This window comes from Rhipicephalus microplus, chromosome 9, assembly GCF_043290135.1.
Source record: "Rhipicephalus microplus isolate Deutch F79 chromosome 9, USDA_Rmic, whole genome shotgun sequence".
Taxonomy (NCBI): domain Eukaryota; kingdom Metazoa; phylum Arthropoda; class Arachnida; order Ixodida; family Ixodidae; genus Rhipicephalus; species Rhipicephalus microplus.
The window spans coordinates 28,279,499-28,294,078 of NC_134708.1; the positions used below are offsets into that span (position 1 = coordinate 28,279,499).

At 47.6% G+C, this 14,580-nt stretch overlaps 1 protein-coding gene across 1 annotated transcript in view; it reads right to left on the reverse strand.

Moving 5' to 3' along the window:
* Nucleotides 1–7,330: 7,330 nt before the first annotated feature.
* LOC119163643 (histone deacetylase 1) overlaps nt 7,331–14,580 on the reverse strand; it is a 32,827-nt gene continuing 25,577 nt past the window's right edge. The window contains exons 11-13 of the mRNA XM_037415680.2: nt 13,120–13,494; nt 11,946–12,008; nt 7,331–8,004 (exon numbers count right to left, since the gene is read on the reverse strand). Coding sequence (XP_037271577.1) covers nt 11,953–12,008; nt 13,120–13,494 — 431 coding nt within the window. The 3' untranslated portion in view covers nt 7,331–8,004; nt 11,946–11,952. The remainder of the gene's footprint in view (nt 8,005–11,945; nt 12,009–13,119; nt 13,495–14,580) is intronic.

A 14,580-nucleotide genomic window follows, 5' to 3' on the forward strand; every position in this document is an offset into this window, starting at 1 on the left:
TGTTTGAGCAGCCCGATTTTACAAAACATACGGAGTGAGTGGCTTATCTTGTATGGCGTATTTTCGAAACGGATGCTCAACGCTCGCTGAAACCTATTCTAACCTCACTCTGCATCGAAAAAAAGCTGTTGCGATACTCCAGGGTGCCGGTTTCTTGTAACGTTCGTTCATTGTCAACAATGTATAGGTTTAGTCTCGCGTTCTCAGCCTGGTGTAGCCCTCATCAGGTACACCAACTCATCTGCTGAGTGTTTTCTTCATCGTTAATAGGTATAAGCGTTGTAGACCTGCGCCAAACGGCAAGCCTTACACTCTCAATGGGGAAGTTTTAGAATAGCGCACCTCATGCCCTTGCGTTGCAGTCGCAGGCACTGCGCATGCGTCGTAACGAAAGCCGCCGTTCGCGTTACCCGCCCGCAGAAAATCTGACGGCCCGCAAACGCTGCAGCGTAGAGGCTATGTATGCGTATAGTTTCCGTGCATTTGAGTTCGCGGGGCAGCTAAAGTCCCTAGATTGTTCCCTAGGAGGGGCGAACGTTATTCTAAAGCTCCTATGGAGCCCGCTATGCCCGCAGCGCCTGCAAACGCTATTCTAAACCTCCCTAGTGTTTCGCACCACCGCGCTAGAGTGTACTAGAATGGGGGAGTGGGTCCACTGAAGGCTCCACGCTGAGGCGTTTTTTTCGGAAAATCCAGGTGGCGCTACCATCGCCTTCACCTGAAGACTTAGCCGTGGTTGCCATGGTTACAAGTCCCCTTTGCCACGCGGTTCGCGACGGGTGGGTAGTCTGATAGTTCGCGCGGTTCGCGTGCTGCTCGCGCGTCTGGCGCAGTCTCGCAGCGTTGTTGCTTCGTTCGTGCGTGCGTGGCCGTGAACGGCGTCGCACCGTGCTTCCGCGCCAGTTCAACAAAATCTAAATGTTTATATTGCGAAACGCCCTGCTCGTATAGGTAGTCACGCACGCAAGTACCGTGATTTCCACGGTAATTGTTTACAATCAAGAGCGTAAGTTGAATTTGGCTTTTGCGAAAACGTACGCATCGAAAGTGTAATATGAGCATTAACTGCGATGCTTTTAAAAATGTCAATATAACTGGGATATATAAGTAAGTTTGCGTTTGGTGCAAATTTAGACTCACGGCAGCAAATTGAATATGATGCAAGACTAAAGTTACCAGCTGTTATCACGAGAATTAAAGCTAAAGTATGCGAACCCTTCTGCAAATTTGCAGCTATTCGTTAGGGACGCGTGATATTATTGAAAAACTGAACCAGTCCTGTTGCGATTACGTGAGGGTGTTGGCAAAGGAAGTTTAGTCACATCGGACGGCAACTGTGCTATTCGTAGGAAATGACTTATAGGGCGGACGCACGTCCGTCGCGGTGGTTTTATGATGAGTTTTTGTTCGGCATCTAGTGCTGGTATACGTTGTAGGTATTAATGAAATATGTTATATTTTACCTTTTCTCTTCGTGCCTGCGGTACGTGTCCATGCAAACATTTGTTCGAAACATGAACGTGTTTTCACCTATAGATAGGAAGTCTGAAAGACACCAATAAAGAAGTGATATGCGCAAAATATTTTATTTTAAATTGACTGCGCAAGCTTTTCGCATAAATATAAAAAACAAAATAAATATCATCGAAAGACTTCGACACCGTCGCTCAAGGAACGTCAGGCTCTATGTTGTCCTGCTAAGCTTTAAGTGTTTTGCTCTCGCTCGTTTCGAAGCGTTTTCCCTGTTCATTCCCTTCACTAAGAAGTGAAGGCGAGTGAGCACGTAGAACGAAACGAGCTTTGTGCTCACTGCATCTTTGTGGTCTGGACAGCCGACCGCTTTCGAGTTCAGAAAATTAGTTTTCACCAATGAAAGGATGTCAGAGATGCTATCTGTGTGCAACATGGAAACACTGAAACATTCAGTAAACAAGTTTTCAAGTGAGGCAATGAAATCATACAGCTGTCGTGAGGGGTACAGAAGTCCACCCCAGTCGCATTGCTCCGTGAATTGCGAAGGGAGCTGTTCAGCAACCGCGACAGCTTTCTCAAACAGAAGCACTTCTTTGCATTGTACGCATGCCAACTTCAATACACACTTTCTGGCCACGTACCCTGCTGTGTAGTAAATGAGTCTCGAGTCACTCTTCTCCAAAGTCACATCGATGTGGTCAGCAAACTTTTCTGGCATCGTGGCAATCGTGCTTTCGACCTCGCCAAGTTTTCCCTGTGATATAAGATCATCAATTTTTTTGTGCGTGACCTTTAGACCCTGTCTGTCATGCACAGTGACAAGAGCGTTTATCATGTCAGGGTTTGCGTTTGCGCTGTCCACACTGTGCGCCAAGTTATAAAAGGACAAGCAGTTGACGGTTATTAGAAACTCATCCGGAGAGGGGTGCGCGTTGCAGCCACTTGACTGGCGAACGATGCCGAAGAAATGTTCCACGGGATCGGTGCTAAGTCGAGATGTCATGAGATATTTGAATCCAACGCTCTCTGTCAGGTACTTCAGCAATGAAAGGGTATTTGCTATAGTGACCCTAAAACCTATGGCAGTGGACTCGCTGAGAAAGTGCCGCTTGTTGTCACTGAATGATTCCCAGTCATTCAGGAAGTCCAGAAAATTGGACAGGAATGCCGCGTCTGTAGAAGCTGGTCTCAGCGCTTCGGCCCGAAACCTGGAAGTCATCACGGTGATCAGTCGTTGGATCTTCCTGCAAAATAAACAAAAAGAATGTATGTCAGAAGAGCGCTCATCATGCGTTTGAGATGTTTACGATTACACTTAATTCATTTGGAACGTAGGCGCAACTCACGAGAAGAACAGCTGAGTTGCCTCGATGCTGCCACACCTTCTCTCGATGTCCTCCTTGTAGAAGGCCAGGCCCCGTAGGACATATGGACCGAATAGTTGGAAGGCGAAAGGGGTTCTCATCTTCTCAAATGAGTTTGGTTCCAGATGCGTCTCGGTCAAATTGGGCATAACTTTCAGTGTCCTAACACTTCTGTCTAGAAGGTACGCCTCCCGAACCGGATGCACAGACACCTAGAAATATAGGTTGAGGTAATGCAATGTATGCAAAAAACACAATCTTTGTAAAATGTCAACCATGAATCTATACGTACCAATCCGTCTGGTGTTGCAAAGCCTTTCTGGAGAAGACCATTCCTGAGGCATTTTAGCAGATGCGGGAAATCGGAGATAAAGTGCAATTTCCTCATCTCGTCGACAGGATGCTGTATGGCGCCATTTATTTTCTTCGATGACGCCGACACCCCCGCTAGCTTCCACATTTTTCGATTCCAGGGGGCTCCGTCACAAGTGATGTGGTCGACGAACAAGCCCGCCTGTTCCACGAGGATGATAGCTTCCATGAGAATTTTCAATAAAATGTCTCCTCTCACATTTCCTTTTGTCGCAAAAACGCCCACAATTTGGCTCCATTTTCCAGCGAAAGGCACAAACATGATGACCATGCCGTGATCACATTGCTGGTACTTGTCTTCGGGCTTCGTAAATTCTCCAAGGTCCACGAAGCCTTGAATCTGGCCAGACGCCGTCACATTGAAATGTTCTGACAATTTCATTTCGTCCACCAATAGTCCGCCGTGTCTTTCGAGGTCTGACATGCTCGCGGTTTTTTTCTTTAGAGTGTTCATTACTGCTTGATTAAAACCGAAGGCCGACTCGTATGACCTCAAGTATCTTTTCAAAGTAGTGTTGCTGGGCATCATGAGAATTTCGTTCTTTCTGATGTGCTGATAAAGCCGGGGACTCTTTAGTTTCATGAGTAAACACTCGAGGATCCACTCCTGATTGTAGCGCATGCCCTGCTTGCTGGTTTGTTTGGCAGCTTGAAAGCAAGCGCGAACACTTGCCTGCTGCTTTCGCGGTAGTGACGATATTTTATCCTCTAGTATTTTATCCGCGACATTCGCATTGTTTGCCCTCATCTCTTCGAGACGACCAGCAATGTCCAACAGCCTTGTCGCCATCCGCTTGTTTCTCTGACTCAGGACCCGCAGTTTGGTGGAGACTGAGTTTCTTCGCTCTTTTCGTTTTAGGTAGCTTTTTCTGGTGAGTATTACTTTCCTCACGTACTTGCATGAAATGCATGAAGAACCTGGAAGTATACGAGAAAAAAATTATGAAGAGCTTCCAGTTTTTTACCATGCATGTTTGAAACGCAATTTATGCACTTTCACTTTCTGTAGGCAAACTATTCTTTCGTAAATGTTAATGAGTACTACAAAAATTAGGGGCCACACAAATGTTCTAGCATTAAACAGGTTACTGATTGATTAATTGTACAATTACAAGTGACGTCTCAATAAACGTTTGCCGCACTCACCTTGTTGTTTAACCGCTCCTTTGCACGTGACACTGAAGACAAGGCCGTCGGAATGAGAGATTTGCTGCTCCAGTTTCTTCGTAAGAACGTCATAGGTGAAGTCCTTCGCCCTACCTGCTCCTCTGCAAGGGTGAAGAGATTCTGCGCAGTCCAGGACTTGTTTGGCATCTTCAAGGTTATAGGCGACCTTTTCGGAGATCAGCGTCTTCCGAACATATGTCCGACAAATCACTTCACTCCGGTCGGTACCGTAATTCATGAGCACAGTCTTTTCGATGCTTACGAGTTCACGACTTAGGGAGGCCGAAACATAAGCAATTCCGTCATAATGACGAAACTTGTGCATTGCCCAGTGGTCGTTTGGCCGGACAACGTCTTCAAGTTCAAATGCGTTGTCGCTTTGCCTCGCACTTTCGCAATCTTCAAATCTCAGTTGCGGCTCAACTGATTGCAGCGCAGTTCTTTTTGACGGCTGGTCTTCACAGGTTGGTGGTGAAGCCGCTCTCTTCTTCGTTGACTGCTCCGGTGTGGGCTGCTCGTCAGGACACTTCAGGAGATGAGGTATAATTATGGGTACAGCATCACTGCGAAGTTCCGGCTTTCCCCGCTCTATATATACTTCTCGGCCTTCGATAATATGTACATATTGCCTTAGTATGTATTTTTGCTCGAAGTGCAGCTCGCAAATGGCATCGGTGACTTGCAAGGGCCGATCAGCGCGGTTGAGATTCTGGTCCCATAGCCGGCGTCTTTCTTCGTCTTGAGGTACTCCAAAGAGTGAGAGCTTGGGCTGGTTTTTAACTCTGCTGTATCCGGTTTGGCAGCCTACGACACAACAGTAATTTCTACGCCTAGACGTGCTCATCCTCTAATCTTTTGAAGCAGCTTGGAACGCTCCGTTATGCAACCAGCAGACACATATCTGCGCACGCAAACGTGCCGTCTGCCGCGTATTCTTTGTCCAGACGGCTTTGCTCAAAGGGAAATACAAACCTACGCGTTCACGAAAAAAAGCATACATTTTATTTCATGTCACTTGTTTTTGTCTCTAATAATGTGTAAAAAAAGAACCAGGAGACAAATTGTGAAAACAGCGCACGAACGACGGTGCATCGAACAGACGACGGCGCGTCGAGCAGACGACAACATCGAGCGCTCAGCGTCCCCGCCAGCGCGTCGTGCGGCCCGAACCGCCGCACGACTCGCACGCTCCCGCCGAAACTGACGTCACTTCAGGAGAAGGCTACTGCAGCGCCACCAAATTTTCCGCCGTTTTTGCTTCACCCGCACCGCTTGCCGCCGGCCACAGTGGACCCACTCCCCCATTCTAGTACACTCTAACCGCGCATGCGTCGTACGCTAACCGCTTGCGGGCTTCCTTTAAGCAACGAACGCTAACTTAAGGTACGCTAATCGTAAACTCGCTAATAATGTAAATGGACAATGCCCCTCCCCTCCCAAAAAAAAAAAACAAAAAAAAACAGGAACTGATTTCTCACCTTCAAGGCATTCGTTTTTCTGGGAAATCATAGCAGACACTTCCAGCTTCATCAAACGGCTCTTCATACAAGGGACCGGTATCTTGGGAGTTGGCTGCATGGCACGACTGGCATAAAGGTGCCATCATGGAGGCATCAGTATCCGCTCGGGAATCATGTGGCAGAGACAACACACGCGCGAACTATGGACCTCGTCGACAAACCGAGTCGGTCACCAGTTGACGCCCGCGTAGGTGTGATAAAAAAAACAAAAAAAAACGGAGAGATCCGGCATGAGTTGACTTGAATAAACTTTATTTGTCCAACGGTTGTTGCTGTGCCCGGGGCTAGGCTTCCAGGGACACGTCGTTCGAGGAACACCTTCCGAGGTTCTCAGCGACGGTCCTGGCCCGCTGGAACGGCCAACACCTAGTCTTCGGGGACCTCGCTGAGAAAGGCGGCTTACCATCGCTCAGCAATGCGCTCCATTTCGGAGGGTTCCTCAGTTGACGTCATCCTTTCTCGTGCCCCATCTTCATGGCGGTGCGATTTTAGACGGGAATGCTTCGTTCGCACAAAGGAACCGACCGGCTTTTCGTACGCGCAAGCTTATCGCTCATCGGGTGTGCCGTGCACTTCCACTGTCGCGCAGCAGCGAGGTAGATACCGTGTCGCGTGTATACCGTAATCGTTCACTTCTCGCGTGCAGCTTTCAATCACGCGATAATCGTTCCGATAACCGGAGCTATACTCCGTTCCATACATCCGGTGCAACGCTAAGGAAGCTACTGGCCCTTTTCGCAGAGCACGAGTTCGAACCAGTACTCAAATAACACACATGATCCACAATACTTTTTTTTTTTTTTTACAGCGAAAGTTGTGATGAGAACACGGGTCACGTGCAGCGCGATAGTTGTCCGTTTCCGCCGCCGGTGTCCGTAACCAGTATCGCAAGAAATTAAAAAAAAATAATCTCGGTAAATAAAAAAAAACACCAAGGACACAATCAAATTCAAACCTGGGTCTGCTGCGTGCCAGCCCAGTATTCCACCACTTATCCACGCCAGTACTTGAAACTTGTTTCCAAGCTCGCCTTAGGCAGGCTTGATGTCGAGAAAGGAATCACGTTAATTGACGATTTTGATTGAGTAATTGATGATTTTGATTGATATGTAGCATTTAACGTCCCAAAACCACCATATGATTATGAGACACGCCGTAGTGGAGGGCTCCGGAAATTTTGACCACCTGGGGTCTTTAACGTGCACCCAAATTTGAGCACACAGGCCTACAGCATTTTCGCCTCCATCAAAAATGCAGCCGCCGCAGCTGGGATCCGATCCCGCGACCTGCGGGTCAGCACAGCCAACAACCTTAGCGACTAAACCACCGCGGAGGTGCGGCCTCAATGATGCACCATTCTAAGTTCGCCTGTATGTCGGCCCACGGGCACCTACTTGCGAACTACTCACGTGAAAGAAAATGCAACAAACACAATTCATCCCAAAGGTTGTTTAATTAACTGTAGACACGACTGAAATTCACTTGCACAAAAGCAGACTAAGAAACCCTGAAATGCACCAGAGACTCCAATTTTGTAGCCCGCCACTCCAGAGGGCCACCGGCGCACGTTGGTGTTTTCTTTCCATTTGCTCTTAAGAACCTCCATTTCTAAAACTCACAACATGCTCTTGAGGGAGACAAAAAAAAAGGGGGGGGGAATGCCAACATAACGAAGCAAGGTATAGACAGAGGGTGTTGCTTAGATGACGAGTTGAACACTTTGTACACATGGAAATGCGCACCACCGCGGTGGGACTGGAAAAACACGAGCGAGAGAAGAAATGCGTTTCGATGAGAGGGACAACAAGTACAGACATAAGTGGGAAGGGGGGGAGGGACAGAGTTCGGGAAAAGAGTGATGCGACTTTAAAAACTGCTTTTGTTTCTTCTTCCGAAGAGTCCGATAAATACAGCTACTGCGAATCCCTCGCAGGTTGTAACGGCTTCGTCTTTGCTGGGATTCATGCACCATCGCGTCGAAAGGTGTCTATTTTCGATTCTCCCGACAGCTGCGGATGTTGGGGAAGGGGAGGGGCGATTAAAGAATGATATGCTTGTTCCTGTCCCCCTCTTCTTCTTTCATGAGATACGAGTGGAAGGAACATCTCCTGCAAAACAAAAAAAAAGGCAAGTTTAAAATAATAGTCGTGCATGCACTTAAAACGCATCTAGTGGCCCACAAGAATTTATGAAGGGGATCTTTAGCAGACAGCAGCCTCCAATTACACTTCTCAAGTCTACATAAGTTTCTGTGGACCCGCCCTAGTCTAGTGGTCATGGCACTCCATTGCTCACCTAACGTATGCGAGATCGGAATTCCGTTAACCAAAGGAGCACTTTACAGTAGACTCTCACTAAACGGAACCTGGAGGGACCAGGAAGATATGTTCCATTGAACCGAAGTTCTGTTTACTGTGATATGAGCAGCAGGGCAGAACACAAATACTAAGCCAATCATATCAGAGGCAGTTCTATTTAAGCAGCGATTCCGTTTAACATATTTCGGTTACCGAAAGTCTACTGTACAGTGAACCTCGTTAAACCGTAGTTGGCCAGAGCTCGGAAAAAGTACGTACTAAACGGTAGTACTGCTTAACCGAAATAGCGTCAGGTCGCTCACTTACCTGTCAAAAAAAGAAACCTTCAGGGAGTGCGATGAAAGAACAAAAAACGTGCAGTAATTTATTAACGTCGCATGACAAAGTCTGTAATCTTCATTTAACGACACGGCGACATAGCAGCAACGACAGCGGCCTCAAACTCGCGCTGTGAGCCAGCTTTTCCGCCAGCCCCCTCTTCTCGGCAAATACCCGCATGACGCTGATGCAATGTGCAGCTTCGGCCACTGTTGGACCTGGATCACCCGTGTTATCGCTTTCCATGTCGTCCTCATCACTATCATTTGGCGACACTTCGACAACCAAGGCAACAATGACTTCGTCGGACATGTCTGGAGATGTCTGCACATCGCTGTCTCTGTCTCTGAAGTCGGGGAAAGAAATGCCTTCCGTAACGCCCTGCCACTCCAGCACTTCAGCTAGCAGAGTTTTGCAAGCTTCGTCTACGATGTCCGAAGTCTGGTCGATGGTGTCACTGGCGTCATCTGCGTCGCCCGCACACACATCAGCTTAAAGAATAGCGCCGATTCATCCACATTAAAGATGTCATCAGGTGCGTAGTCTTCCAAGATGTTCTTCAGCTGACCATTTGGCACTGCTCCGCGCCATCCACGTCAGCAGCAGCACCTTCTCCCAAAACAGTTCTCGTGGTAATGCCGTGCCTCGCCTTAAATCTGGCTAGCCAGCCATTGCTGCACACGAAGTTGTCATGGTTGAGCTGCAAGCCAAAAACCAGGGCCTTCTCCACGAGCAGGGGTCCGCTGATAGGCAGATTTTTTGACCGTGCAGCTTTTAGCCACTTCACCAGCGCCTCCTCTACATCCGAAAATGCTGAACCGCGTTGCCGGCACCTTTTCGCAGTTGCAGCAGCACTTCCGAGCAACTTCTCTCTGGAATTCCAAATTCCACACACCGTCGTTAACGGCAGGTCCTTTTCGCGTGCAAGTGCCGATTTTTTCGTGCCACTTTCAATAGCACGAATTATGTCCAATCTCTCCTCTATTTTCAACACTCGATGCTTTTGTCCCAGCTTCGGCATGACGCAAGTACGAAGCAGCACAAGCACACATACACAACCCGTGAAAAACAACATGAGAGCTGTACAGCACGGATCAACCAGAGAACACCTATGCACAGTGCCAAAGGAACAAAGAAAGCAAAGCAAGCGCACACTCTGTGTGTTTGTGCAAAGCGCCATCGTGTGGACAACACCAGAAGCCTAGCCGGCCGAGTGCTTCTTGTTGCATAAAAATCCAAGAGATAGCGCTCACCAACACAGCCGCCATCATCATCAACACAAACAAGCGAGGCGTGTTTCGATCTCTGGGGCTTGCTGTTCTGTCGGGACGCCCAGTGGGGGACGACATGCTGTGGCGAGTGCGCAACGAAAATTGGAAAAACTACTTATTAACCGATACATATGCGACAAGCTGGTACGGCTTATGCGTATACAAAATGCATTATGTTCAATGGCCGCCGAGCCGGGGATTTGACTTCACTACTTTTAAAACGAAACTACTGTTTACACGGGTACGGTTTAACAAGGTTTCACTGTACTGCCATTAGGATAATAATCCGGCAAATTGAGTCACTATCATCCTAAGTCCAAAATATCCAAACTTTGCGCAAGGGGACAGGAGGACGTTGTCGTGTGACGATGCTCATTCGATGAATGTGAGTGCTTTAGGTGGTATCCGACTGACGTCCATGGTATCCGTCTGTGGTGCAGAGGCTGTTTCGGGAGTTCGGGGCGAGAACCCAGAAGTAGGAAAGGAAGTTCTAAACCGAGAGTATCAGCGGAACAGTTAATCAGGGCAGATTGCGTCGATAGGAAGTCCATCCCGAGGATGAGGTCGTGAGGGCAATTTTCAAGCACTGCAAATAAAACAGGAACATGGCGGCCGGCAAGGCTATCACGGGCGGTATACGTTCCAATGACGGCCACAGTTCCACCATCGGTGACACGGACAACTTGAGTTGCGGTAGGCGTGAGTACTTTCTTGAGGCAGCGACAGAGATGAGCACTCATAATAGACACCTCAGCTCTAGCATTGACTAAGGACGTCAAAGAAGGACCCTCCACATGCACTTCGATCAAGTTCTTATTACTATGGAGCATCAATGGAGGATTTGCGCCAGTTGCACTGGATGCAGCAATTTGCTATGATTGATATTGCTTTAGCGCAGCTCGGTTTGAGCGTGAAGGAAAGATACTATGCAGTCAAGAAGGAGGAAAGACAGACGACAGTGTGAGCGCTACTGACTGCTTTTCCCCTTCTTGACTGCATAGTACCATATTTACACGATTGTAAGACGACCCTTTTTTTCAAATTTGACAATCCAATGTTGGGGGGTCGTCTTAGAATCGAAATCAAACCATATGTATTCTCATCTCGAATAGTTTCCCGCTCAACCCAAAGCGCATAGTTTTCCGCGTGCTTATACAAAAGCTTTTCCTTTTTTTAGCATCTACTGCGCGCATTACGAGTGCCTTTATGACGAGCGCATGGCTCTTGAGGGAGCCCCGGTAATCGATGGAAGAGCCGCCGTAGGGGGGGTATTGGTATTTGACGGAAGAGCTCCTCTTTGTGATACAATTTTCTAAGCGGGCGCGTCGCCGCATGCTCCTGTCGCTTGTATCCACGACCGGCTCTCTCGAGTCACATCTGTCTGACATGAGTGCCGTGACATGAGGACGAAAGTTCGGAATCGGTGAATGTGTGGTGCGGAAGTGGCGGCTTCAGCGCGAGGAAATTTTCTCGTGCGACTCCAAGCGCCGTGGCTTTCGCGGGCCGAAGTCTGGCCGCTTTCCGGAACTAGAGGCGAAGCTTGCGGCCTACGCGAGTTTTTTTTTTTTTGAGATGCGATTTTGGGGGGTCGTCTTACATTCGAGTCGTCTTACAATCGTGTAAATACGGTATCTTTCCTTCACGCCCAAACTGAGCTGCGCTAAAGCAATATCATTTTATCCTGCACTAACTCGCCCAGTCAGAAGTGCTCTGATTGGTAGTGTTGATGACCTCCTTAGGCATATGTTACTATAAAAGATGCAGTATTATTATAATTTAGAATACTGTAAGCCCATTCAGGCTGTCACAGGTTGAGATTTGCACATACAGTACAGTGAAATACTAGAGGAAAGAAACCAACGCGAGAAAAATAAAATTGACAGTCCCTCTAGTTAACTACAAAAAACACAAAGGTGAAAGCCTATGATCTCATGAGACAGCCGTTGAATTTCTTGGACATTCCCAGTCAAGTACACTGTTCCTCACCCCTCTACCGATGACATCATGAGGTGACATCACTTAAGAGATCACAAATTTTGGTGATTATTCTAGACAGCCAATTTTTTTTTTTTTTTCAGCTCATGAGACGTACAAAGCTTTCGTTCCAAACAAATAATGTCAACTCCGTTACAGCAGACTCACCTCCCTTTCATGGCTTTGCATCTTTATCTGATGACGAGGTGTCCATCTTTTTGTCATCCTTATCTGCAACATGACGCATGGCAGAAGATATGTCATCATACGAAGTTGCCTAAGCTCCGTGTATTCCCCCAGCATTAAAGGGACACTAAAGAGCAGAATAATTTTTTGCGTATTAATAATGTACGCTTCCACAATCCCAAAAACACCACTCTTACCGTGACACAACGCTTGGTAAGCCAGGAAAAGCGCCGCAAAAAACATACAGGTTCCCCCACCACACACTAGACGTCATAATTTTTGAGGAGGTCTGCTGGGTCCTATGCAGCTTCTAACTGATAAAAATAAATTGAATTGTCATCTGTGGATGCCACAGAACTAGCATACGAAGTTTCCGAAGATTTCATTGAGCCAATATCGTGAAAATACAAAAAGTACATTCTGAAAATTTCGATGTCACGTGTGGAGATTTCCGCACTAGATTTAAAAATGAAACTTCAACTTTGACTTTCTTTTTTAATGAACCTACAATAGTGAAACGTATAGCATTAGAGTTCCCAAGTTTTTTAATCTCAACCTAGCTATTGTTCCTGTTTAAGATACTGAATGGGCAGTTCAAGGTAAACCAAGTCTAAAAACATTAAGCTAGAACCACCAAATGATACTGACAGTCCTGTAATTCACACTGTCGTTCAATCTGCTTGTAAACTCCTCACTAGTATTAAACCAGAACACCATGTGTCCAAGCCAACACTGAAATACGTAGCTGCTTGACATAATGCCTACGATTAAGTCACAACAGACCATGCCCCAGAGAAAGCACTTGCTGTTCCTAGCACAAGAAATGTATAACGGGCAATCTCATCTGATGAAACAGGCCGTGACAGCTCTGGAGAGATGGCAGTGGTTACTTTAACATCATTATTGGAGTGCACAAGGCATGATTCAGCTTACCATATGTAGCATGAGTGACTGCACCATGACTCGGCGATTATTAATGTTCTAATAACAATCGATTACTCCCACATATGCTACAAGTTACTCTAACAATTCAACTTTTTAAAAATTCGGCCTCGAGAAACCATATCATCAAATCCCACGAATTTACGGCACTTATAGTTAGTTGATCATAATGATTGTTGAAGAAGGGATAAGGTGACCACCATGCCACACTCACCATCAACGTCTTTCTTCAGAGCCTGTGGTCCATCTCCACCGGCGGGCACAGCCGCCTTGACGTCCACGGCAGGTGACGTCCGGGCCTCGTCGTCACCGCCCGTGGGCGAAGGTGCGACTGCAGCTCCACCGCCAGGTGTGGCGGCTGCATTCGCACCGGGAGTCGCCGCCCCGGCAGATCCGGGAGCAGGCCCCTTGCGGTGTTTCTTGGGTCGGTGCGAGCGGTTGTCCCGGCGACCTTCGCCCTCGTCTTCCGAGTCGGAGAACTCCTCGTCGCACGCGACGCGCTTCTCCGACGCTCGGATGCTAATTCGCTCATCCGGGTTCACCTTGTCTTCGTCCTCGCTCTCCTGGTCCATGGCGTCCTCGGGAATGGCTGCGCATTAGACGGCATGATACAGCATATTAAGAGACACTTCTATGAGTGACAGATTTCAGTGGCATCGGTGACGTATTTGACACAAAACCCGGCACAGTCCAGAGCACACACGCACGGGTGTACACCAATGCGGCCGTAAAGGCGGCCTGTCTCGTGCGCACTATTTGCAAATGTCGTTTTCCAATGCTTTCTCGACCGTGAGCTTGTTGGAGATCAGCCGCTTTTGATATGAAATTGTAAACATTTAGCAAGGTGACTCATCGTTTAAGGTAATCACATTACACTCTCCCTTCTAATTGTGGCATTTCATCTTTTCGCGCATGACCAACATTGCCTATAGAAACAGAACTGTTGCATTGGTTAACACATGAGTGAAAGTGCAGTTTCTGCCACGAAGAAAGGACAAAAAAAAAAGTAAGAAGCAAGCAGTGCACAATGCATGGATCAATGTTTCGAGATCGATTCAGTCCCTTCCTCACAGGTGACTGTCTGGCTGGCTCCGGAGCTAGCAACTTTTCTTAGTGATGTCACCCCTCTCCAGCGTAGCTCTTCCCACCTGCAGGAACTTTGCAAAATTGTGTGAAGCAAACCACGATCACAGACTTTTTTAAGAAATAACAGTCTGATGGTGTAGGAGACATTTTTGAAGTGTTTTGTTCGCACTTGCGATAATTCGTACCCTCGGTTAATTCAAACATTCTCTCCGGTCCCGTGAAGTCCAAATTAACGGGGTTTTACTGTACCCAAACTATCCTCCCTCGCACCTCCTTCGAGTCCCCACCGCGTCACTTAACCCCATTCTTAACCCTCTTTTTCTCCAAGAATCTATCTTCGCGACGCTGCCGCATCCGGTTTTTTTCTGTCTGGAAACGAGGCCAGAGAAGTTACACGCGTGCTTGCTTGTCTATAACACGTGTGCTATGTCTGCTTTTTGCTCACAAGCTGTTAGTGTTCAGGTGTTCTGTGGTGGCGTGCGATCATGATGGCTGACGGTGGCACGAAGCGAAAAGCGCTGGACATTGCTACCAAGCGAGCTATTTCAACAGAGCTCTCTCAAGAAGTGAAAAACTGCGACTTGGTTCA